The sequence below is a fragment of the Pseudoliparis swirei genome, chromosome 9, assembly GCF_029220125.1.
Source record: "Pseudoliparis swirei isolate HS2019 ecotype Mariana Trench chromosome 9, NWPU_hadal_v1, whole genome shotgun sequence".
In the NCBI taxonomy this organism is placed as follows: Eukaryota; Metazoa; Chordata; class Actinopteri; order Perciformes; family Liparidae; genus Pseudoliparis; species Pseudoliparis swirei.
In genome coordinates this window covers 734,514-762,411 of record NC_079396.1, presented here as the reverse complement: position 1 = coordinate 762,411, position 27,898 = coordinate 734,514, and the positions used below count along the sequence as shown (strand labels likewise).

General features: G+C 47.2%; 1 protein-coding gene across 1 annotated transcript; it reads right to left on the bottom strand.

Annotated features, from left to right (window-relative positions):
• Positions 1–48: 48 nt before the first annotated feature.
• On the bottom strand, positions 49–27,177 carry rtel1 (regulator of telomere elongation helicase 1). The gene is given in 35 exon segments (XM_056422068.1): positions 49–274; positions 388–477; positions 824–1,003; positions 1,177–1,272; positions 1,659–1,760; positions 1,835–1,939; positions 3,545–3,755; positions 10,896–10,991; positions 12,612–12,700; positions 12,703–12,762; positions 12,842–13,010; positions 13,093–13,216; positions 13,955–14,070; positions 14,144–14,290; positions 15,117–15,194; positions 15,260–15,343; positions 15,479–15,564; positions 16,657–16,697; positions 16,771–16,884; positions 17,318–17,450; positions 17,559–17,640; positions 17,712–17,783; positions 17,929–17,984; positions 18,057–18,154; positions 18,338–18,413; positions 19,070–19,108; positions 19,183–19,327; positions 20,127–20,192; positions 20,501–20,585; positions 20,793–20,868; positions 21,843–21,903; positions 23,757–23,838; positions 23,909–24,002; positions 24,667–24,865; positions 26,395–27,177. Coding segments are annotated over 35 exon segments (3,510 nt in total). The 5' UTR covers positions 26,497–27,177; the 3' UTR covers positions 49–218.
• Between the last annotated feature and the right edge of the window lie 721 nt (positions 27,178–27,898).

Here is a 27,898-nt window from a genome sequence, read left to right as displayed (position 1 = left end):
AACCCGCCACAGCTCTTCTGTCCTGAAGAGAGAGGCCAGGAGGCAGGAGACGTCTGTCATCAGTTTAATGAGCTCAAATAAATATAAAAACATCAGCAGCATCCTCTGGACCACGTGCAGAGGAACTGGCTGCTCAGTGAGAGGGGGGGGGGCTCCAGGAACACCAGGACCTGGACCTCTGGACCTGGACCTGGACCTCAGGACCTGGACCTCAGGACCTACAGCTTTTTGAAGGGAATCTTGCTTTGAGTCTTGAAAGGCAGCGACGACGGAACTGGAAAAAACAAGCACAAGTCACACCGGCGTCTCACCGCACCAGGCCATGGCCACCAGGTGGCGCTGTCCTCCAGGAGGAGGATAGAACTAGAGCACAGCGCTGGTCTTCACCTGGTGGCCGCTGGTGGTCAGCACCGGTCAGAGCGCCCAGCAGCTCCTGGTACCTCCTCCTGTGGCGGGCGGGGATGAACCGGCCGAACCCTGAGGGCAGAGGAGGAGGAGGAGGAGCTGAGAGAGGAGGAGGAGCTGAGAGCAGAGGAGGAGGAGGAGCTGAGGGCAGAGGAGGAGGAGGAGGAGCTGAGAGAGGAGGAGGAGCTGAGAGCAGAGGAGGAGCTGAGAGCAGAGGAGGAGGAGGAGCTGAGGGCAGAGGAGGAGGAGCTGGGGGAGGAGGAGGAGCTGAGAGAGGAGGAGGAGCTGAGGGCAGAGGAGGAGGAGCTGAGCGAGGAGGAGGAGCTGAGGGCAGAGGAGGAGGAGGAGGAGCTGGGGGAGGAGGAGGAGCTGAGAGCTGAGCCTCCTGCGGGGGCGTGTCGAGGTGGGAGGAGCTTACGGGCGAGCAGCGTGAAGTCCTGGTCCCTCTCCGTCAGCAGGCTCACGGCGGTCGCCTCCAGGGCCTCGTAGCCGTCCGTCCTCCTGAAGGTCTGGAGGGCCCGGAACAGGACGGACGACTTCTCCGCTCCGATGGCGCTCCTCACGTCGGCCAGGAAGGCGTGGACACCGGGCGCCGAGCCTGCAGCGGGACAACGGAGACTAACGGTGATGTCATGAGCAGCTGGTCATGTGACCAGAGGGACGGAGGATACATGAGACAGCTGAACACGAGGTCACATGGTCCATGAGTCATCGGAGAGCCAGATACACGTTAGATATGGAGCAGGAGGAGGCGGAGAGCCGGGGTCCTACCGGCCTGAGGGTCTCCTGGTCCCTGCTGGTTCAGGTGGGGGCCCCCTTGGTTCAGCTGCTGTGTGTCCAGCTGGCTGCAGGAGGCGGAGCTACTGGCTGCAGCGGGGGGAAGGAACATGTCCGTGGTTATGAGTCACGGTCAGGAAGCAGCTAGGGACACACGGCCCTCACAGAGCCCTCACAGAGCCCTCACAGGGCCCTCACAGAGCCCTCACAGAGCCCTCACAGGGCCCTCACAGAGCCCTCACAGAGCCCTCACACGGCCCTCACAGAGCCCTCACAGAGCCCTCACAGGGCCCTCACAGGGCCCTCACACGGCCCTCACAGAGCCCTCACAGGGCCCTCCAGCTGAGGGAAGAGTCTCAAGGAGCTCCTCCTCTCAAACTAACTTATCATTTAAATGTAAAGGTGGAGATGACTGAAGCTCTCAGTTCATCTGGGAGACGAGGAGGGGCCACAGGAGGAGAGAGATGGGGTCCTACCGGCCTGAGGGTCTCCTGGTCCCTGCTGGTTCAGGTGGGGGCCCCCTTGGTTCAGCTGCTGTGTGTCCAGCTGGCTGCAGGAGGCGGAGCTACTGGAGGCCGCTGGAAGGAAAGACAAGGCTTTAAAAAACTGAAGAAGAAGGAGATGAAGATGAAGACGAAGAAGGAGAACCCACCAGGCAGTGCGTGGCTGGCCCGGTAGCCGCAGCCCAGCCCCGTCAGCTGCTGGCAGCGCTCATCAAACATGCTCTTGTGATGAGGCCGGATGAACTGGTAGAGGCCTGAGACACAAACAAACAAACAGTTAGAGGCCTGAGACACAAACAACAAACAAACAAACAGTTAGAGGCCTGAGACACAAACAAACAGTTAGAGGCCTGAGACACAAACAACAAACAAACAAACAGTTAGAGGCCTGAGACACAAACAAACAGAGGCCTGAGACACAAACAAACAACAAACAAACAGTTAGAGGCCTGAGACACAAACAAACAGTTAGAGGCCTGAGACACAAACAAACAACAAACAAACAGTTAGAGGCCTGAGACACAAACAAACAAACAGTTAGAGGCCTGAGACACAAACAAACAACAAACAATTAGAGGCCTGAGACACAAACAAACAAACAGTTAGAGGCCTGAGACTCAAACAAACAAACAGTTAGAGGCCTGAGACACAAACAAACAAACAGTTAGAGGCCTGAGACTCAAACAAACAAACAAACAGTTAGAGGCCTGAGACACAAACAAACAAACAGTTAGACGCCTGAGACACAAACAAACAAACAGTTAGAGGCCTGAGACACAAACAAACAAACAGTTAGAGGCCTGAGACTCAAACAAACAAACAGTTAGAGGCCTGAGACACAAACAAACAAACAGTTAGAGGCCTGAGACACAAACAAACAGTTAGAGGCCTGAGACACAAACAAACAAACAGTTAGAGGCCTGAGACTCAAACAAACAAACAGTTAGAGGCCTGAGACACAAACAAACAAACAACAAACAGTTAGAGGCCTGAGACTCAAACAAACAAACAGTTAGAGGCCTGAGACACAAACAAACAAACAACACTTATAGGCCAGAGACAGAGGGTTGTTTATGACAGCGAACTCTACTGGGATGAGTTCAGACCTACACTTATATATATAATTAATATTTATTATTGTATGTATTATATATATATATATTATGACACAATACTATGTATATATTATTGTGTGTATTATAAATATATAATATATACACAATAATATATATATATATATTTATATATGCAGGGCTCGCTGGATATTCTGGAGAACCAGGAGACGATTACACTTTTGTCGAACTGTCAAAATCTCGTTAATACTTTAAGATAATAAAAATGACCTTAAATGACCTTTAAATGACCTTGATTCATGACTTCATTACATTCATGGAAGCTTCATCTAAATCCAGACACTGCATTCCATGACTCAGACCCCTGTGTAGACCCTTATGACCCCTGTGGAGACCCCTGTGTAGACCCTTATGACCCCTGTGGAGACCCCTGTGTAGACCCTTATGACCCCTGTGGACCTTATGACCCCTGTGGAGACCCCTGTGTAGACCCTTATGACCCCTGTGGAGACCCCTGTGTAGACCCTTATGACCCCTGTGGAGACCCCTGTGTAGACCCTTATGACCCCTGTGGAGACCCTTATGACCCCTGTGGAGACCCCTGTGTAGACCCTTATGACCCCTGTGGAGACCCTTATGACCCCTGTGGAGACCCCTGTGTAGATCCTTATGACCCCTGTGGAGACCCCTGTGTAGACCCTTATGACCCCTGTGTAGACCCTTATGACCCCTGTGACCCCTGTGTAGACCCTTATGACCCATGTGGAGACCCTCTGCTGGGCCCACCTCGGAGCAGCGCGTGTGTGTGGGCGTCCTCCGTGAGGACGGCGGCCTCCGTGAGCAGCAGGTCCAGCCGGTCCGTCTTCTTGTAGGCCTGCAGGGCCTGCATGACGCGGTCGAAGTTCACCTGGCTCAGAGACTTCATCTGGACCAGGAAGCTCTTGGCCTTGTGGCTGGAGGAGGATCCTCCAGAGACGGCCTCTGGGCCGCCCCCCTTCTGGGAGGACACATACGTTAGATATCAAGAGATATATCATCATCATATGAACATATTCAACTAGAGATATATCATATGAACATATTAAACTCGAGATATATCATATAAACATATTCAACTAGAGATATATCATATAAACATATTCAACTAGAGATATATCATCATCATATGAACATATTCAACGAGAGATATATCATATAAACATTCAACTAGAGATATATCATATGAACATATTCAACTAGAGATATATCATATAAACATATTCAACTAGAGATATATCATATGAACATATTCAACTAGAGATATATCATATAAACATATTCAACTGGAGATATATCATATAAACATATTCAACTAGAGATATATCATCATATGAACATATTCAACTAGAGATATATCATATAGACATTTTCAACTGGAGATATATCATATGAACATATTAAACTAGAGATATATCATATGAACATATTAAACTAGAGATATATCATATGAACATATTAAACTAGAGATATATCATATAAACATATTCAACTAGAGATATATCATATAAACATATTCAACTAGAGATATATCATATAAACATATTAAACTAGAGATATATCATATGAACATATTCAACTGGAGATATATCATATAAACATATTAAACTAGAGATATATCATATGAACATATTCAACTGGAGATATATCATATAAACATATTCAACTGGAGATATATCATAAACATATTCAACTAGAGATATATCATATAAACATATTCAACTAGAGATATATCATATAAACATATTCAACTAGAGATATATCATATAAACATATTCAACTGGAGATATATCATATAAACATATTAAACTAGAGATATATCATATGAACATATTCAACTAGAGATATATCATATAAACATATTAAACTAGAGATATATCATATGAACATATTCAACTGGAGATATATCATATAAACATATTCAACTAGAGATATATCATATAAACATATTCAACTAGAGATATATCATATGAACATATTAAACTAGAGATATATCATATAAACATATTCAACTAGAGATATATCATATAAACATATTAAACTAGAGATATATCATATAAACATATTCAACTAGAGATATATCATATAAACATATTAAACTAGAGATATATCATATAAACATATTCAACTGGAGATATATCATATAAACATATTCAACTAGAGATATATCATATAAACATATTCAACTGGAGATATATCATATAAACATATTCAACTAGAGATATATCATATAAACATATTCAACTAGAGATATATCATATAAACATATTCAACTGGAGATATATCATATAAACATATTCAACTAGAGATATATCATATAAACATATTCAACTAGAGATATATCATATAAACATATTCAACTGGAGATATATCATATAAACATATTCAACTAGAGATATATCATATGAACATATTCAACTAGAGATATATCATATAAACATATTCAACTGGAGATATATCATATAAACATATTCAACTGGAGATATATCATATAAACATATTCAACGAGAGATATATCATATGAACATATTCAACTGGAGATATATCATATAAACATATTCAACTAGAGATATATCATATAAACATATTCAACTGGAGATATATCATATAAACATATTCAACGAGAGATATATCATATAAACATTCAACTGGAGATATATCATCATATGAACATATTCAACTAGAGATATATCATATGAACATATTCAACTAGAGATATATCATATAAACATATTCAACTGGAGATATATCATATAAACATATTCAACTAGAGATATATCATATAAACATATTCAACTGGAGATATATCATATAAACATATTCAACTAGAGATATATCATATGAACATATTCAACTAGAGATATATCATATAAACATATTCAACTGGAGATATATCATATAAACATATTCAACTAGAGATATATCATATGAACATATTCAACTAGAGATATATCATATGAACATATTCAACTAGAGATATATCATATAAACATATTCAACTAGAGATATATCATATAAACATATTCAACTAGAGATATATCATATAAACATATTCAACTGGAGATATATCATATAAACATATTCAACGAGAGATATATCATATAAACATTCAACTGGAGATATATCATCATATGAACATATTCAACTAGAGATATATCATATGAACATATTAAACTAGAGATATATCATATAAACATATTAAACTAGAGATATATCATATAAACATATTCAACTAGAGATATATCATATAAACATATTAAACTAGAGATATATCATATAAACATATTCAACTAGAGATATATCATATAAACATATTAAACTAGAGATATATCATCATATGAATATATTCAACTGGAGATATATCATAAACATATTCAACTAGAGATATATCATATAAACATATTCAACTAGAGATATATCATATGAACATATTAAACTAGAGATATATCATATAAACATATTCAACTAGAGATATATCATATAAACATATTAAACTAGAGATATATCATACAAACATATTCAACTAGAGATATATCATATAAACATATTAAACTAGAGATATATCATACAAACATATTCAACTAGAGATATATCATATAAACATATTAAACTAGAGATATATCATACAAACATATTCAACTAGAGATATATCATATGAACATATTAAACTAGAGATATATCATCATATGAATATATTCAACTGGAGATATATCATAAACATATTCAACTAGAGATATATCATATAAACATATTAAACTAGAGATATATCATATAAACATATTCAACTAGAGATATATCATATAAACATATTAAACTAGAGATATATCATCATATGAATATATTCAACTGGAGATATATCATAAACATATTCAACTAGAGATATATCATATAAACATATTCAACTAGAGATATATCATATGAACATATTAAACTAGAGATATATCATATGAACATATTCAACTAGAGATATATCATATGAACATATTAAACTAGAGATATATCATATAAACATATTCAACTAGAGATATATCATATAAACATATTAAACTAGAGATATATCATACAAACATATTCAACTAGAGATATATCATATAAACATATTAAACTAGAGATATATCATACAAACATATTAAACTAGAGATATATCATACAAACATATTAAACTAGAGATATATCATCATATGAATATATTCAACTGGAGATATATCATAAACATATTCAACTAGAGATATATCATATAAACATATTCAACTAGAGATATATCATATGAACATATTAAACTAGAGATATATCATATAAACATATTCAACTAGAGATATATCATATAAACATATTAAACTAGAGATATATCATACAAACATATTCAACTAGAGATATATCATATGAACATATTCAACTGGAGATATATCATATAAACATATTAAACTAGAGATATATCATATAAACATATTCAACTGGAGATATATCATATAAACATATTCAACTGGAGATATATCATATAAACATATTCAACTAGAGATATATCATAAACATATTCAACTAGAGATATATCATATAAACATATTCAACTGGAGATATATCATATAAACATATTAAACTAGAGATATATCATATAAACATATTCAACTGGAGATATATCATCATATGAACATATTCAACTAGAGATATATCATATAAACATATTCAACTAGAGATATATCATATGAACATATTCAACTAGAGATATATCATATAAACATATTCAACTGGAGATATATCATATCAACATATTAAACTAGAGATATATCATATAAACATATTCAACTAGAGATATATCATATAAACATATTCAACTGGAGATATATCATATAAACATATTAAACTAGAGATATATCATATGAACATATTCAACTAGAGATATATCATATAAACATATTCAACTGGAGATATATCATATAAACATATTCAACTAGAGATATATCATATAAACATATTCAACTAGAGATATATCATATAAACATATTAAACTAGAGATATATCATATAAACATATTAAACTAGAGATATATCATATAAACATATTCAACTAGAGATATATCATATAAACATATTCAACTAGAGATATATCATATCAACATATTAAACTAGAGATATATCATATAAACATATTAAACTAGAGATATATCATATAAACATATTCAACTAGAGATATATCATATAAACATATTAAACTAGAGATATATCATATAAACATATTAAACTAGAGATATATCATATAAACATATTCAACTAGAGATATATCATATAAACATATTAAACTAGAGATATATCATATCAACATATTAAACTAGAGATATATCATATAAACATATTCAACTAGAGATATATCATATAAACATATTCAACTGGAGATATATCATATAAACATATTAAACTAGAGATATATCATATGAACATATTCAACTAGAGATATATCATATAAACATATTCAACTGGAGATATATCATATAAACATATTCAACTAGAGATATATCATATAAACATATTCAACTAGAGATATATCATATAAACATATTCAACTGGAGATATATCATATAAACATATTCAACTGGAGATATATCATATAAACATATTCAACTGGAGATATATCATATAAACATATTCAACTAGAGATATATCATATAAACATATTCAACTGGAGATATATCATATAAACATATTAAACTAGAGATATATCATAGAAACATATTCAACTAGAGATATATCATATAAACATATTCAACTAGAGATATATCATCATATGAACATATTCAACTAGAGATATATCATATAAACATATTCAACTGGAGATATATCATATAAACATATTCAACTAGAGATATATCATATAAACATATTCAACTAGATATATCATATAAACATATTAAACTAGAGATATATCATATAAACATATTCAACTAGAGATATATCATATAAACATATTCAACTAGAGATATATCATATAAACATATTAAACTAGAGATATATCATATAAACATATTCAACTAGAGATATATCATATAAACATATTCAACTGGAGAGATATATCATATAAACATATTCAACTAGAGATATATCATATAAACATATTCAACTAGAGATATATCATATAAACATATTAAACTAGATATATCATATAAACATATTAAACTAGAGATATATCATATAAACATATTCAACTGGAGATATATCATATAAACATATTCAACTAGAGATATATCATATAAACATATTCAACTAGAGATATATCATATAAACATATTAAACTAGATATATCATATAAACATATTAAACTAGAGATATATCATATAAACATATTCAACTAGAGATATATCATATAAACATATTCAACTAGAGATATATCATATAAACATATTCAACTGGAGATATATCATATAAACATATTAAACTAGAGATATATCATATGAACATATTCAACTGGAGATATATCATCATATGAACATATTCAACTAGAGATATATCATATGAACATATTCAACTAGAGATATATCATATAAACATATTCAACTGGAGATATATCATATAAACATATTCAACTAGATATATCATATAAACATATTCAACTAGAGATATCATATAAACATATTCAACTGGAGATATATCATATAAACATATTCAACTAGAGATATATCATATAAACATATTCAACTAGAGATATATCATATAAACATATTAAACTAGATATATCATATAAACATATTAAACTAGAGATATATCATATAAACATATTCAACTGGAGATATATCATATAAACATATTCAACTAGAGATATATCATATAAACATATTCAACTAGAGATATATCATATAAACATATTAAACTAGATATATCATATAAACATATTCAACTAGAGATATATCATATAAACATATTCAACTAGAGATATATCATATAAACATATTCAACTAGAGATATATCATATAAACATATTCAACTGGAGATATATCATATAAACATATTAAACTAGAGATATATCATATGAACATATTCAACTGGAGATATATCATATAAACATATTCAACTAGAGATATATCATATAAACATATTCAACTAGAGATATATCATATAAACATATTCAACTGGAGATATATCATATAAACATATTCAACTAGAGATATATCATATAAACATATTCAACTGGAGATATATCATATAAACATATTCAACTAGAGATATATCATATGAACATATTCAACTGGAGATATATCATATAAACATATTCAACTGGAGATATATCATATAAACATATTCAACTGGAGATATATCATATAAACATATTCAACTAGAGATATATCATATAAACATATTCAACTGGAGATATATCATATAAACATATTCAACTAGAGATATATCATATAAACATATTCAACTAGAGATATATCATATAACATATTCAACTAGAGATATATCATATAAACATATTCAACTAGAGATATATCATATAAACATATTCAACTAGAGATATATCATATAAACATATTCAACTAGAGATATATCATATAAACATATTCAACTAGAGATATATCATATAAACATATTCAACTGGAGATATATCATATAAACATATTCAACTAGAGATATATCATATCAACATATTAAACTAGAGATATATCATATAAACATATTAAACTAGAGATATATCATATAAACATATTCAACTAGAGATATATCATATAAACATATTCAACTGGAGATATATCATAAACATATTCAACTAGAGATATATCATATAAACATATTCAACTAGAGATATATCATATCAACATATTAAACTAGAGATATATCATATAAACATATTAAACTAGAGATATATCATATAAACATATTAAACTAGAGATATATCATATAAACATATTCAACTAGAGATATATCATATAAACATATTCAACTAGAGATATATCATATAAACATATTCAACTGGAGATATATCATATAAACATATTCAACTAGAGATATATCATATAAACATATTAAACTAGATATATCATATAAACATATTAAACTATATGTGCTGAGCCGGTCTGAGAGTCTACAGGGTGCTGTATGAACCATGGAGCTCCTACCTGACCCTGGACCAGCTTGATCTTGCGTCTCCCTCCCCTCAGCTCCTCCTCCATCCTCTTGTCCCACTGCAGGGACAACGTGGACAGATGGCCGGCCTGCAGGAGGAGCACAGCCCTCAGACACACTCACAGAGGAGGAACCAGAGGAGGAACTAGAGGAGGAACTAGAGGAGGAACCAGAGGAAGAACCAGAGGAGGAACTAGTGGAGGAACCAGAGGAGGAACTAGAGGAGGAACTAAAGGAGGAACTAAAGGAGGAACCAGAGGAGGAACCAGAGGAGGAACCAGAGGAAGAACCAGAGGAGGAACCAGAGGAGGAACTAGTGGAGGAACCAGAGGAGGAACCAGAGGAGGAACTAAAGGAGGAACCAGAGGAAGAACCAGAGGAGGAACCAGAGGAGGAACCAGAGGAGGAACCAGAGGAGGAACCAGAGGAGGAACCAGAGGAGGAACCAGAGGAGGAACCAGAGGAGGAACTAGAGGAGGAACCAGAGGAGGAACCAGAGGAGGAACCAGAGGAGGAACCAGAGGAGGAACCAGAGGAGGAACCAGAGGAGGAACCAGAGGAGGAACTAGAGGAGGAACCAGAGGAGGAACTAGAGGAGGAACCAGAGGAGGAACCAGAGGAGGAACCAGAGGAGGAACCAGAGGAAGAAGAACCAGAGGAGGAACAGAGGGAGGAACCAGAGGAGGAACTAGAGGAACCAGAGGAGGAACCAGAGGAGGAACCAGAGGAGGAACCCAGAGGAGGAACCAGAGGAGGAACCAGAGGAGGAACCAGAGGAGGAACCAGAGGAGGAACCAGAGGAGGAACCAGAGGAGGAACCAGAGGAGGAACCAGAGGAGGAACTAAAGGAGGAACCAGAGGAGGAACCAGAGGAGGAACCAGAGGAGGAACCAGAGGAGGAACTAGAGGAGGAACCAGAGGAGGAACCAGAGGAGGAACCAGAGGAGGAACCAGAGGAGGAACCAGAGGAGGAACAAGAGGAGGAACAAGAGGAGGAACTAAAGGAGGAAGAACCAGAGGAGGAACTAGAGGTGGAACCAGAGGAAGAACCAGAGGAGGAACCAGAGGAGGAACCAGAGGAGGAACCAGAGGAGGAACCAGAGGAGGAACTAGAGGAGGAACCAGAGGAGGAACCAGAGGAGGAACCAGAGGAGGAACCAGAGGAGGAACCAGAGGAGGAACCAGAGGAGGAACCAGAGGAGGAACCAGAGGAGGAACCAGAGGAGGAACTAAAGGAGGAACCAGAGGAGGAACCAGAGGAGGAACTAGAGGAGGAGGAACCAGAGGAGGAACCAGAGGAGGAACCAGAGGAGGAACCAGAGGAGGAACCAGAGGAGGAACCAGAGGAGGAACCAGAGGAGGAACTAAAGGAGGAACCAGAGGAGGAACCAGAGGAAGAACCAGAGGAGGAACTAAAGGAGGAACCAGAGGAGGAACCAGAGGAAGAACCAGAGGAGGAACCAGAGGAGGAACCAAAGGAGGAACTAGGAGGAACCAGAGGAGGAAGAGGAGGAACTAAAGGAGGAACAGAGGAGGAACAAAGGAGGAACAAAGGAGGAACCAGAGGAGAGGAACCAGAGGAGGAACCAGAGGAACTAAAGGAGGAACTAGAGGAGGAACTAAAGGAGGAACTAAAGGAGGAACCAGAGGAGGAACCAGAGGAAGAACCAGAGGAGGAACTAGAGGAGGAACCTCTCAGTCACAGCTACCTTCTCTGCTCCCTCCTCCTGCTCCTCCTCCTGCTCCTCCTCCTGCTCTACTTGCTCCAGAGCGTCCAGGAGGTTGGCCGATCTCTTCCATCTCTGAGCTCACTCGTGATGATGCAGATCCTGGCCATCCCATTGGCTCCCGAGGGGTCATCTGACCACAAAGACCACAGGGGACCAATCAGTGAAGGACTCACCTGTCCCTGCGGGTTCAGAGGAGGTGGTCTGCTCACCTGGTCTCCTCCTCTTCAGGCTGGGCAGGTGGGCGTCCAGCTTCTTGGCCTTCTGGGGGCCGGAGCAGGAGGGGAAGCCAGATGCATTCTGGGTAGTGGAGCAGGACGGGAGGTCTGAGCTCACCGGCCCTCGGCTCGGAGCCGCGGCCTTCTTCTGCACCACCGGCCTCTGGCACACACACAGTCAGTGGGGACCACAACTCCCACAATGCAACACAGCAGGTCAGGTGACCAGTGTTGCCAGAACCTACCATCTTCTGAGCCACCCTGAAGAACTGGGCCACGTCCCGGACCACGTTCCCGAAGCCTTCGTACAGGCGCACGTAGGGCTGGACCCAGGACGGCAGCTGGGCCCGGGCCCCAGAACCCTGGAACCTGCAGGAGAGGACGGTTACTGCGGCCCGCCTGGCCCCTCATCACACACTCAGGGGGAAGAGTCCGAATGGACCAGAGCCGGGTCGGACCGCCGGCCCTCTGCCTGCAGCTGGTCCAGGGACATGGCCTCTAAAGACCTCGAGAGACCACATGGGCTCTCACGAGGCCCAGAGTATCTGGGACCAGGTCCCGGTCCCCCACCAGGTCCGGTCCCCCACCAGGTCTGGTCCCCCACCAGGTCCCGGTCCCCCACCAGGTCCGGTCCCCCACCAGGTCCGGTCCCCCACCAGGTCCGGTCCCCCACCAGGTCCCGGTCCCCCACCAGGTCCCGGTCCCCCACCAGGTCGGTCCCCACCAGGTCCTCACCAGGTCCCCACCAGGTCCTCAGCAGGTCCCCACCAGGTCCCCACCAGGTCTGGTCCCACAGGTCCCGGTCCCCACCAGGTCTGGTCCCCACCAGGTGCCGGTCCCCACCAGGTCTGGTCCCCCACCAGGTGCCGGTCCCCCACCAGGTCTGGTCCCCCACCAGGTGCCGGTCCCCCACCAGGTCTGGTCCCCCACCAGGTGCCGGTCCCCCACCAGGTCTGGTCCCCCACCAGGTGCCGGTCCCCCACCAGGTGCCGGTCCCCCACCAGGTCTGGTCCCCCACCAGGTGCCGGTCCCCCACCAGGTCTGGTCCCCCACCAGGTGCCGGTCCCCCACCCGGTGCCGGTCCCCCACCAGGTCCTGGTCCAGTACCTGTGGTCACACAGCAGGATGGCTCCGTAGTCGTCCTTGTGCCGGATGACTCTCCCGATGGCCTGGTTCACGGCCCTGAAGGCCTGCTGCCGGTACCAGTCCTGACCAGAGAGGTACTACACACACACACACACACAGAATGTGACCCTGTGACCCTGTGACCTTGTGACCTTGTGACCTTGCTCTTACCTTCACTCCGGGCTCTTTCCTCCGGCTCATCTCATCCAGGTACTGCATCTTCAGGACGACTCGCGGGTCCATCTTGGGGGGGAAGGGCAGGCCGGTGATGACCACCGCCCGACCGAAGGAGTCCGCAAAGTCCAGCCCCTCGCTGGCCTGGAGGAGACAGGAAGTGAACATGAGGGCGGAGCTCCTCCTCCATGTCTGAGGGCGGAGCCTCCACACTCCACACATCGACATGGACTAACTTCACCTCCACCTGTGGGATGGAGTCCACAGGAAGACGTGAGGTGCAAGACCGGGCCTCCACAGACCGGCTGCTCTGGACTCCATTACCCAGGATGCAATTCAGTCTATGCAGAATGCCCCATGTGACTATGAGGGTGGAGGACTCACCATGAGGGTGGAGGACTCACCCTGAGGGTGGAGGACTCACCATGAGGGTGGATGACTCACCATGAGGGTGGAGGACTCACCATGAGGGTGGGGGTGGAGGACTCACCATGAGGGTGGATGACTCACCCTGAGGGTGGATGACTCACCATGAGGGTGGAGGACTCACCATGAGGGTGGAGGACTCACCATGAGGGTGGATGACTCACCGTGAGGGTGGAGGACTCACCGTGAGGGTGGAGGACTCACCGTGAGGGTGGATGACTCACCGTGAGGGTGGATGACTCACCGTGAGGGTGGAGGACTCACCGTGAGGGTGGAGGACTCACCGTGAGGGTGGAGGACTCACCGTGAGGGTGGAGGACTCACCATGAGGGTGGATGACTCACCATGAGGGTGGAGGACTCACCATGAGGGTGGAGGACTCACCATGAGGGTGGAGGACTCACTATGAGGGTGGAGGACTCACCATGAGGGTGGATGACTCACCATGAGGGTGGAGGACTCACCATGAGGGTGGATGACTCACCATGAGGGTGGAGGACTCACCATGAGGGTGGAGGAATCACCATGAGGGTGGAGGACTCACCTTGCCTCGGCACACAGCGCAGAAGGTCCCGCCCCTGGCTGTGGGATCGTTCACCTGCCTGTAGTAACCCTCAATCACCTGAAGGGGGAGTGATGTCATGTAAAATGTCACATGACACATGTCACATGACACGTGGTACTCACCTCGTTGAAGGTGCCCTTCAGGTTTCCTTTAGGTTCCACAAAGATCGGCTTCACGCTTTCGATACGAGCTGCATGTCCACTGGACTACAACAGGTACACACACACATTACACACACATACATGTACACACACACACATGACACACACACACAGCGACACAGGGCAGAAGAGGCGATGACGGCCCGCGACCCGGTTCTGGTCCTCAGGCGGTCTACTCACCCTCCAGGACTCGAGGGTCTTCTCCATCAGGGGGAACGAAGGGAAGAACACCAGGAGGCCTTCAGGGACCACCCGGCTCAGGTTGGCTGAGGACACACGTATGAAGGTCAAACAAGGAGGTCATGACCTTCGGGAGGACACACGTATGAAGGTCAAACAAGGAGAGGTCATGACCTTCAGGAGGACACACGTATGAAGGTCAAACAAGGAGGTCATGACCTTCAGGAGGACACACGTATGAAGGTCAAACAAGGAGAGGTCATGACTTTCAGGAGGACACACGTATGAAGGTCAAACAAGGAGGTCATGACCTTCAGGAGGACACACGTATGAAGGTCAAACAAGGAGAGGTCATGACTTTCAGGAGGACACACGTATGAAGGTCAAACAAGGAGGTCATGACCTTCAGGAGGACACACGTATGAAGGTCAAACAAGGAGAGGTCATGACCTTCAGGAGGACACACGTATGAAGGTCAAACAAGGAGGTCATGACCTTCAGGAGGACACACGTATGAAGGTCAAACAAGGAGAGGTCATGACTTTCAGGAGGACACACGTATGAAGGTCAAACAAGGAGGTCATGACCTTCAGGAGGACACACGTATGAAGGTCAAACAAGGAGAGGTCATGACCTTCAGGAGGACACACGTATGAAGGTCAAACAAGGAGGTTATGACCTTCAGGAGGACACACGTATGAAGGTCAAACAAGGAGAGGTCATGACTTTCAGAAGGACACACGTATGAAGGTCAAACAAGGAGGTCATGACCTTCAGGAGGACACACGTATGAAGGTCAAACAAGGAGAGGTCATGACCTTCAGGAGGACACACATATGAAGGTCAAACAAGGAGAGGTCATGACCTTCAGGAGGACACACGTATGAAGGTCAAACAAGGAGAGGTCATGACCTTCAGGAGGACACACATATGAAGGTCAAACAAGGAGGTCATGACCTTCAGGAGGACACACGTATGAAGGTCAAACAAGGAGAGGTCATGACCTTCAGAAGGACACACATATGAAGGTCAAACAAGGAGAGGTCATGACCTTCAGGAGGACACACGTATGAAGGTCAAACAAGGAGAGGTCATGACCTTCAGGAGGACACACGTATGAAGGTCAAACAAGGAGAGGTCATGACCTTCAGGAGGACACAGCCGTCTGTGAGTCTTACCAACAGTGTTGCCTAGCGACGCCATGTTCTCAGGGAGGAACCTGGGAGGAGCGATGACATCATGACTTTGTTGTGATTAGAATGGGACGGAGCTCCTGGTGGAGGAACACCAACCTCCTGTCAAACGCCGAGCTCAGCTGGACGCCGTCCGGACCGCGCTCAATGACGCCAACGAAGATCTGGTCCCTCTGGATCACATGACTGTTCTCCAGACTCACTGAGAACGGACTGCAGCACAGCGGGTCAGAACCAACGGGTGGAAGGGGCTACCATGAAAGGTACACCTGGTGGGAGGGGCTACCATGTGAGGTAACAGCTGATGGGAGGAGCTACCATGGGAGGTACACCTGATGGGAGGAGCTAACTGATGGGAGGGGCTACCATGGGAGGTACACCTGATGGGAGGAGCTAACTGATGGGAGGAGCTACCATGTAAGGTACTACCTGATGGGAGGAGCTACCATGTAAGGAACCACCTGATGGGAGGAGCTACCATGTAAAGAACCACCTGGTGGGAGGAGCTACCATGTGAGGTACCACCTGATGGGAGGAGCAACAATGTGAGGTACCACATGGTGGGAGGAGCTACAATGTGAGGTACCACATGGTGGGAGGAGCTACCATGGGAGGAACCAGGCTCTGGGGAACAACAGGTACTCACATCCTCATCTCACAGGTGAAGGAGGAGAGGGGGGCGAGGGTCCCGCTGGTCAGGATGAGGCAGCGGACCCCTTGAGCCACCAGGTCCTGCATGCTGAAGCCCGGAGAGAAGCACCAGTAGCTCAGGACGTTGCCTACGAGCAGCAGAGACACGCTCAGGTCACCAGGTCAGGGGTCAGAGGTCAGGTCAGTGGGCTACGCTGCAGAGCGCCCCCTGTGGACCGCAGGCTGCGACCGCTCACCTTGTTTCTTCGATGAAGAGGAGGCCCACACGTCGGCGCTCTGCGGTTTCTTCTGGTAGCTTTTGTCTCGGTGGATGTGAACCTGAGCGGACGGATGCGATGACGTCACTGAGAACACGTGTGTAGAGACGCACACGCGTGTCTTCAACCGACCTTGAAATGAGCCGTGTTGGTCTGCATCTGCTGCAGCCGGTCCTTCTCCGAGGGGTCGCCGCAGAACACCAGCTGGAGGAGGAAGAGGAGGAGTGTTGCTGCTGCAGGGAACTGGCTGCTAGACCCCCAGAACCAGTCTGCATGCTAAGCGGGTCCTGGTTGTCCCCATGAGGCTGAGGGACGGGGCCCTCTGGGAGGCCCTCTGGGGGGCTCCTACCTGGATGATGTCCAACAGCTTCTGCAGGCCACTGGTGTTCAGGAAGACTCCGGACTCTGAGGAACACCACAGGTTCACGAAGAAGAAGAAGAAGAAGAAGAAGAAGAAGAAGAAGAAGAGCCACTGACGTCCCGCCAGGTGTCCGATGATCTGCTCCAGAGCTTCGGAGACGGCCGTCCTGCTGCTGTAGGTCAGGTGGACTCTCTCCAGCAGCTCGTAGATGAAGCTGAGGCAGACAGAGGACAGGCCATTAGGCTGCTGCAGATGATGAAGGTGAGACAGGCGAAGGTGAGACAGGCGAAGGTGAGACAGGCGAAGGTGAGACAGGTAAAGGTGAGACAGGTGAAGGTGAGACAGGCGAAGGTGAGACAGGTAAAGGTGAGACAGGAGGACGTCGAGCTGCTCTTACATGCCCGGCTTCGTGAGGCCCTTCTCACTCGGGACCTCGAAGGCATCGATGGCCGCCTCCAGGTCCAGAAGAATCTCTGTGAAGACAAACCAGAGATGATGAACCCTATAGAGATGATGAAGATGAACCCTATAGAGATGATGAAGATGAACCCTATAGAGATGATGAAGATGAAGCCTGTAGAGATGATGAAGATGAATCCTATCGAGATGATGAAGATGAACCCTATAGAGATGATGAAGATGAAGCCTGTAGAGATGATGAAGATGAACCCTATAGATGATGAAGATGAAGCCTGTAGAGATGATGAAGATCAACCCTATAGAGATGATGAAGATGAAGCCTGTAGAGATGATGAAGATGAACCCTATAGAGATGATGAAGATGAAGCCTGTAGAGATGAAGATGAAGCCTGTAGAGATGATGAAGATGAACCCTATAGAGATGATGAAGATGAAGCCTGTAGAGATGATGAAGACTATGGAGATGAAGAAGATGAAGCCTATAGAGATGAAGAAGATGAAGCCTATAGAGATGATGAATATGAACCCTATAGAGATGAAGAAGATGAAGCCTATAGAGATGATGAAGATGAAGCCTATAGATGAAGATGAAGCCTATAGAGATGATGAAGATGAAGCCTATAGAGATGAAGATGAAGCCTATAGAGATGAAGAAGATGAAGCCTATAGAGATGATGAAGATGAAGCCTGTAGAGATGAAGATACTCACGCTTCACCGTAGCGATGCTCTCCAGGTTTATCTTTAGACCTGAAACAAGAGGACCTGTTTTAGTCACCGTGTCTGTCCCCCCTCCCCCCCATGTGACCTCTGACCCCACTGACCTGAGCCCAGACCCTCCATGTTGAAGTCCTCCTCCCGGACCTCCTCCCGGGCCTGGTCCAGCAGCAGCCGGTCCACGGCGCTGACGGCCGAGGCCACGTCGTAGGGACTGAGGTCGAAGGACGTGGCCTCCTCACACGTCTTCTCCTGCAACAAGGGGGACTCGCTGAGACCTCCAGAGTCCAGAGTCCAGAATCCAGGGTCTAGTCCAGAGTCCAGAGACCAGTCCAGAGTCCAGAGTCCAGTCTAGAGTCGATTCTAGAGTCCAGAGACCAGAGTCCAGAGTCCAGAGTCCAGTCCAGAATCTAGAGTCCGGACCAGTCCAGAGTCCAGATTCTAGAATCCAGTATCTAGAGTCCAGAGTCTAGAGTCCAGTCCAGAATCTATTGTCCAGAGTCCAGTCTAGAGTCCAGTCCAGAGTCCAGTCCAGAATCCAGAATCTAGAGTCCAGAGTCTAGAGTCCAGAGTCCAGTCTCCAGAGTCCAGTATCTAGAGTCCAGTCCAGAGTCCAGTCCAGAATCTAGAGTCCAGTCCAAAGTCTAGAGTCCAGTCCAGAATCCAGAGTCTAGAGTCGAGTCCAGAGTCCAGAGTCCAGTTCAGAATCTAGAGTCCAGAAACCAGAGTCCAGTCCAGAATCTAGAGTCCAGAGTCCAGAGTCCTACGGGCCTGACGGTCTTCTCCAGCCCATCCTCCAACTGGACCAGCGAGTCTGGACCAGACCGCTTAGAGGCCTCAAAGGAGCTCTGGAAGACCAGGAGGAGGAAGCAGATCTACCTAGTGGTCAACTCATGGAACTACACCGTCTGACTAAAGACTACGCTGGTCCACAACACTCAGTCCATGTGTATTCATAGGGACCGGACCGCCCCCCCAGGAGGCTCCTCTGCCCCCTCTGAGGGGTTGTGGGTCTCAGGGGGTCCCACCACCAGACCAGGTCCAGTCTTACCACGTTGTGGGCCTCGTCAAAGATCACCACGGCTCCACTCAGCTCGATGCTGTGAGCTTTACGGCTCTGTGGACACAAGAGAAAGACCTGAAGACCAGCAGCCAGGGGGACCAGAGCAGGAACCAGATCAGGGACCAGATCAGGGACCAGATCAGGGACCAGAGCAGGAACCAGATCAGGGACCAGATCAGGGACCAGATCAGGGACCAGAGCAGGGACCAGATCAGGGACCAGATCAGGGACCAGATCAGGAACCAGATCAGGGACCAGATCAGGGACCAGATCAGGAACCAGATCAGGGACCAGATCAGGGACCAGATCAGGAACCAGAGCAGGGTTAGGGTTAGGGTTAGGGTTAGGGTGGACCCGCTCACCTTTGGATCCAGCAGGTAGTTGTAGGGCATGAAGATGATGTCTGCTTGCTGCTTCAGGGCCCGGGACAGGTAGTAGGGACAGACCCTGCAGGGACACGGGGACCGGTAAGAACCGGACCAGCAGGAGGACATGAAGCAGCTGCTGGTCTCTAGTGAACCGGACCAGCAGCTGCTGGTCTCTAGTGAACCGGACCAGCAGGTCTCTAGTGAACCGGACCAGCAGGTCTCTAGTGAACCGGACCAGCAGCTGCTGGTCTCTAGTGAACCGGACCAGCAGGAGGACTCTGGACACCTTTGCTTGTTGCCGTATTTCACCAGGTCCTCCACGTCCAGGATGGAGGTCCCCAGGTCTCGGTCAGTGCTCTTCTCTGAGGAGGAGGAGAGGAACATTAGGGGGACCTCCTGGACCAGGACCAACACCGAGAGGGACGCTCTGCCAGGTCTAGTGGTCCACCTCCTCTCTAGTGGTCCTGGTCTCTAGTGGTCCTACTCTCTAGTGGTCCTCCTCTCTAGTGGTCCTGGTCTCTAGTGGTCCTCCTCCTCTCTAGTGGTCCTGGTCTCTCGTGGTCCTGGTCTCTAGTGGTCCTCCTCCTCTCTAGTGGTCCTGGTCTCTAGTGGTCCTGGTCTCTAGTGGTCCTCCTCCTCTCTAGTGGTCCTGGTCTCTAGTGGTCCTCCTCCTCTCTAGTGGTCCTCCTCCTCTCTAGTGGTACTGGTCTCTAGTGGTACTGGTCTCTAGTGGTCCTGGTCTCTAGTGGTCCTCCTCCTCTCTAGTGGTCCTGGTCTCTAGTGGTCCTCCTCCTCTCTAGTGGTCCTGGTCTCTCGTGGTCCTGGTCTCTAGTGGTCCTCCTCCTCTCTAGTGGTCCTCCTCCTCTCTAGTGGTCCTGGTCTCTAGTGGTCCACCTCCTCTCTAGTGGTCCTCCTCCTCTCTAGTGGTCCTGGTCTCTCGTGGTCATGGTCTCTAGTGGTCCACCTCCTCTCTAGTGGTCCTGGTCTCTAGTGGTCCTGGTCTCTAGTGGTCCTCCTCCTCTCTAGTGGTCCTCCTCTCTCGTGGTCCTGGTCTCTCGTGGTCCTGGTCTCTAGTGGTCCTCCTCCTCTCTAGTGGTCCTGGTCTCTAGTAGTCCTGGTCTCTCGTGGTCCTGGTCTCTAGTGGTCCTCCTCCTCTCTAGTGGTCCTGGTCTCTCGTGGTCCTGGTCTCTAGTGGTCCTGGTCTCTAGTGGTCCTCCTCCTCTCTAGTGGTCCTGGTCTCTAGTAGTCCTGGTCTCTAGTGGTCCTCCTCCTCTCTAGTGGTCCTGGTCTCTCGTGGTCCTGGTCTCTCGTGGTCCTGGTCTCTAGTGGTCCTGACCTTCCACGTTGTTGTAGAAGACACAGGACCTGGTGGAGACCTTTCCTCTGCACATGTGGACCTGAAGAACACAACAGGGCCGATGTTAAAGTCCACATGGGTCCACTACCCCCCAGACCCCAACCCTCCATCTCCAAGGCCAGAACCACAACCTGCCAGGTCTTCTTAGAGACCCACAAGGTCCCAGAAACTTCTCCTAGCTCTCCGGTTCCGCTTTGAGAAGATGTCTGCTGGTCTCCTCAGACCTGGACTAACGATAGTGGGCTCACCTGGTCTCCCAGGTCTTAGTGGGCTCACCTGGTCTCCCAGGTCTTAGTGGGCTCACCTGGTCTCCCAGGTCTTAGTGGGCTCACCTGGTCTCCCAGGTCTTAGTGGGCTCACTGGTCTCCCAGGTCTTAGTGGGCTCACCTGGTCTCCCAGGTCTTAGTGGGCTCACCTGGTCTCCCAGGTCTTAGTGGGCTCACCTGGTCTCCCAGGTCTTAGTGGGCTCACCTGGTCTCCCAGGTCTTAGTGGGCTCACTGGTCTCCCAGGTCTTAGTGGGCTCACCTGGTCTCCCAGGTCTTAGTGGGCTCACTGGTCTCCCAGGTCTTAGTGGGCTCACTGGTCTCCCAGGTCTTAGTGGGCTCACCTGGTCTCCCAGGTCTTAGTGGGCTCACCTGGTCTCCCAGGTCTTAGTGGGCTCACCTGGTCTCCCAGGTCTTAGTGGGCTCACCTGGTCTAACCAGGTCTTAGTGGGCTCACCTGGTCTCCCAGGTCTTAGTGGGCTCACCTGGTCTCCCAGGTCTTAGTGGGCTCACCTGGTCTCCCAGGTCTTAGTGGGCTCACCTGGTCTCCCAGGTCTTAGTGGGCTCACCTGGTCTCCCAGGTCTTAGTGGGCTCACCTGGTCTCCCAGGTCTTAGTGGGCTCACCTGGTCTCCCAGGTCTTAGTGGGCTCACCTGGTCTCCCAGGTCTTAGTGGGCTCACTGGTCTCCCAGGTCTTAGTGGGCTCACTGGTCTCCCAGGTCTTAGTGGCTCACCTGGTCACCTGGTCTCCAGGTCTGGTGGGCTCACCTGGGTCTCCCAGTTGAGTGGGCTCACCTGGTCTCATGTCTTAGTGGGCTCACCTGGTCTCCCAGGTCTTAGTGGGCTCACCTGGTCTCCCAGGTCTTAGTGGGCTCACTGGTCTCCCCAGGTCTTAGTGGGCTCACCTGGTCTCCCAGGTCTTAGTGGGCTCACCTGGTCTCCCAGGTCTTAGTGGGCTCACCTGGTCTCCCAGGTCTTAGTGGGCTCACCTGGTCTCCCAGGTCTTAGTGGGCTCACCTGGTCTCCCAGGTCTTAGTGGGCTCACCTGGTCTCCCAGGTCTTAGTGGGCTCACCTGGTCTCCCAGGTCTTAGTGGGCTCACCTGGTCTCCCAGGTCTTAGTGGGCTCACCTGGTCTCCCAGGTCTTAGTGGGCTCACCTGGTCTCCCAGGTCTTAGTGGGCTCACCTGGTCTCCCAGGTCTTAGTGGGCTCACTGGTCTCCCAGGTCTTAGTGGGCTCACCTGGTCTCCCAGGTCTTAGTGGGCTCACCTGGTCTCCCAGGTCTTAGTGGGCTCACCTGGTCTCCCAGGTCTTAGTGGGCTCACCTGGTCTCCCAGGTCTTAGTGGGCTCACTGGTCTCCCAGGTCTTAGTGGGCTCACCTGGTCTCCCAGGTCTTAGTGGGCTCACTGGTCTCCCAGGTCTTAGTGGGCTCACCTGGTCTCCCAGGTCTTAGTGGGCTCACTGGTCTCCCAGGTCTTAGTGGGCTCACCTGGTCTCCCAGGTCTTAGTGGGCTCACCTGGTCTCCCAGGTCTTAGTGGGCTCACCTGGTCTCCCAGGTCTTAGTGGGCTCACCTGGTCTCCCAGGTCTTAGTGGGCTCACCTGGTCTCCCAGGTCTTAGCGGGCTCACCTTGGCGTGGTGGTTCTCCTGGCGCATCACTTCCGGGTTGATGCACAGCTGGTCTCTGGACCCCAGCACGCAGACCTTGGGGCTGAATGAGAGACGTGAGCAACAGGCCTCACCTGGTCCACCTCCTCAGGGTCCAGTTTGAGAAGGTCTACCTGTACGAGGTGGTCTTCAGCTCATTGATGACCTGGGCCAGCTGGGAGTGAGTCCTGGAGGCGTAGATGATCTTAGGGACATCCGTGTAGTAGGCTGAGGACAAGAGGACCGCATGAGACCACATGGGACCACGTGAGGGGCACGGAGACCACATGGGACCACGTGAGGGGCACGGAGACCACATGGGACCACGTGAGGGGCACGGAGACCAGAAAGGGCAAAGCCCCTCCTCACCAGTGATGTCATCAGTGATGTCACCAGTGAGGTCATCAGTGAGGTCACCAGTGATGTCATCAGTGAGGTCACCAGTGATGTCATCAGTGAGGTCACCAGTGAGGTCATCAGTGAGGTCATCAGTGAGGTCACCAGTGATGTCATCAGTGAGGTCACCAGTGATGTCATCAGTGATGTAATCAGTGAGGTCATCAGTGATGTCATCAGTGAGGTCATCAGTGATGTCATCAGTGAGGTCATCAGTGATGTCATCAGTGATGTCATCAGTGATGTCATCAGTGATGTCATCAGTGATGTCATCAGTGATGTAATCAGTGAGGTCATCAGTGATGTCATCAGTGAGGTCACCAGTGATGTAATCAGTGATGTCACCAGTGGTGGTTCTTGGTAATGTTGCATTATGGGTCTTTTTGCTCGTTTGAACGCGGGATGTTTTAGGACCACTGAAAGCCCACTGGTGTGTAGACCAGGACCATGTGTAGACCAGCACCGGGTCCTGAAGGCCTTCAGTGAACTGACGTACTTGCTGTGGCCCCGTCGGTGGCAGCCGTCCCCCAGGATGCAACGGGGGTGCTGGGGAACATGTCCCCCCCGCCCAGCTTCTCCGCTATCTTGCGGGCGGAGATGGAGTCCTTGAAGTGGTCCCGCCAGGCCAGCGTGGCACACAGCAGGCACAGGGTCTTCCCGGTCCCTGTGGGGCTCTCCAGGACCCCGTTGGCCTTCTGAAACAAGCAGAACCACAAGGAGGTTCATCTTTGGGGGACAGGAGCTCCAAGACCACATAGAGGACTGGAGCTCCGAGTCCACATGGAGGACCTGAGCTCCTAGTCCACATAGAGGACCTGAGCTCCAAGACCACATAGAGGACCGGAGCTCCTAGACCACATAGAGGACCGGAGCTCCTAGACCACATAGAGGACTGGAGCTCCAAGACCACATAGAGGACTGGAGCTCCAAGACCACATAGAGGACTGGAGCTCCAAGACCACATTGAGGACTGGAGCTCCGAGTCCACATGGAGGACCTGAGCTCCAAGACCACATAGAGGACTGGAGCTCCAAGACCACATAGAGGACTGGAGCTCCGAGTCCACATGGAGGACCTGAGCTCCTAGTCCACATGGAGGACCTGAGCTCCAAGACCACATAGAGGACTGGAGCTCCTAGACCACATAGAGGACTGGAGCTCCTAGACCACATAGAGGACTGGAGCTCCTAGACCACATAGAGGACTGGAGCTCCAAGACCACATAGAGGACTGGAGCTCCAAGACCACATAGAGGACTGGAGCTCCAAGACCACATAGAGGACTGGAGCTCCAAGACCACATAGAAGACTGGAGCTCCGAGTCCACATGGAGGACCTGAGCTCCAAGACCACATAGAGGACTGGAGCTCCTAGACCACATAGAGGACTGGAGCTCCAAGACCACATAGAGGACCTGAGCTCCAAGACCACATAGAGGACCTGAGCTCCAAGACCACATAGAGGACTGGAGCTCCTAGACCACATAGAGGACTGGAGCTACAAGACCACATAGAGGACCGGAGCTCCAAGACCACATAGAGGACCTGAGCTCCAAGACCACATAGAGGTCCTGAGCTCCAAGACCACATAGAGGACCTGAGCTCCAAGACCACATAGAGGACCTGAGCTCCTAGACCACATAGAGGACCTGAGCTCCTAGTCCACATAGAGGACCGGAGCTCCTAGTCCACAGAGAGGACCTGAGCTCCTAGTCCACATAGAGGACCGGAGCTCCTAGTTCACATAGAGGACCGGAGCTCCTAGTCCACATAGAGGACCGGAGCTCTGATTCCACATAAAGGACTGGAGCTCTGATTCCACATAGAGGACCTGAGCTCCTAGTCCACATAGAGGACCGGAGCTCTGATTCCACATAAAGGACTGGAGCTCTGATTCCACATAGAGGACCGGAGCTCCTAGTCCACATAGAGGACCGGAGCTCTGATTCCACATAAAGGACTGGAGCTCTGATTCCACATAGAGGACTGGAGCTCCTAGTCCACATAGAGGACCTGAGCTCCAAGACCACATAGAGGACCGGAGCTCCGATTCCACATAGAGGACCGGAGCTCTGATTCCACATAAAGGACCGGAGCTCTGATTCCACATAGAGGACCTGAGCTCCTAGTCCACATAGAGGACCGGAGCTCCTAGTCCACATAGAGGACCTGAGCTCCTAGTCCACATGCCCCCCGGTCCCGGTCCCGGTCCCGGCCCCCCGTTACCTGCTGCAGGCACTGCAGCACCTTGCTCATGTAGTCCCGCTGGCAGTCGTAGGGGGGGTACGGGAAGTCCACCGTGACGCCCCTCAGGGTCAGCGACGGCATCGCGCGCGTAGACCAGCTGCTGCACGCGCACGCCCTTTCTGTGGGAACTGCGCGCGGCTCCGGGTCAAGCGTCACACGTCGGTGACGTCATCGGTCCGCTTGAGAAGTTGGGCCGCCGGTGCCACTCGACTCTCCGGACGCTGCAGCTTGGCGCCAGTTTGCGAGAGTTCGGTCCCCGTTCTGCGCATGCGCGTTTTAACTGTACACACCTCTGCTGCGTTCAAATGCTCACGGAAAAAGGAGCACTCAGTGTTGAGCCACTCGGGCCTGGTTCTAAGTGACTTTACGACACATCCGGGGCATATTTACACATTTAAAACGAGACGTGTGCATTAACGTATAGTTTATAGGTGCATTAAATTAATACTCGCTTTCACGTGAACTGGTTTAAACATTAAGACACAAACATCAGCCGAACAGACGCCGCTCAGGTGGAGAATCAGAGAACCGGTCCATGTGTGGAGGGTCCCTCAGGGTCCCTCAGGGTCCTCTCCTCCTGCTGGAAGCCTCTTATGATGCGTTCTAGAGGCCAGTAATAATGTTCAGAACCACCAATTCCCTCTTTAGGCCTTCATGTGGACTCCAGTGGTCTGTAGTGGACTCCAGTGGTATGTAGTGGTCTGTAGTGGACTCCAGTGGTATGTAGTGGACTCCAGTGGTATGTAGTGGTCTGTAATGGACTCCAGTGGTATGTAGTGGTCTGTAGTGGACTCCAGTGGTATGTAGGGGTCTGTAGTGGACTCCAGTGGTATGTAGTGGACTCCAGTGGTATGTAGTGGTCTGTAGTGGACTCCAGTGGTATGTAGTGGACTCCAGTGGTATGTAGTGGTCTGTAGTGGACTCCAGTGGTATGTAGTGGTCTGTAGTGGACTCCAGTGGTATGTAGTGGACTCCAGTGGTATGTAGTGGTCTGTAGTGGAATGTAGTGGTCTGTAGTGGACTCCAGTGGTATGTAGTGGTCTGTAGTGGACTCCAGTGGTATGTAGTGGTCTGTAGTGGACTCCAGTGGTCTGTAGTGGACTCCAGTGGTATGTAGTGGTCTGTAGTGGACTCCAGTGGTATGTAGTGGTCTGTAGTGGACTCCAGTGGTATGTAGTGGTCTGTAGTGGACTCCAGTGGTATGTAGTGGTCTGTAGTGGACTCCAGTGGTATGTAGTGGTCTGTAGTGGACTCCAGTGGCATGTAGTGGTCTGTAGTGGACTCCAGTGGTATGTAGTGGACTCCAGTGGCATGTAGTGGACTCCAGTGGTATGTAGTGGTCTGGAGTGGACTCCAGTGGCATGTAGTGGTCTGTAGTGGACTCCAGTGGTATGTAGTGGTCTGTAGTGGACTCCAGTGGTATGTAGTGGTCTGTAGTGGACTCCAGTGGTCTGTAGTGGACTCCAGTGTTATGTAGGGGTCT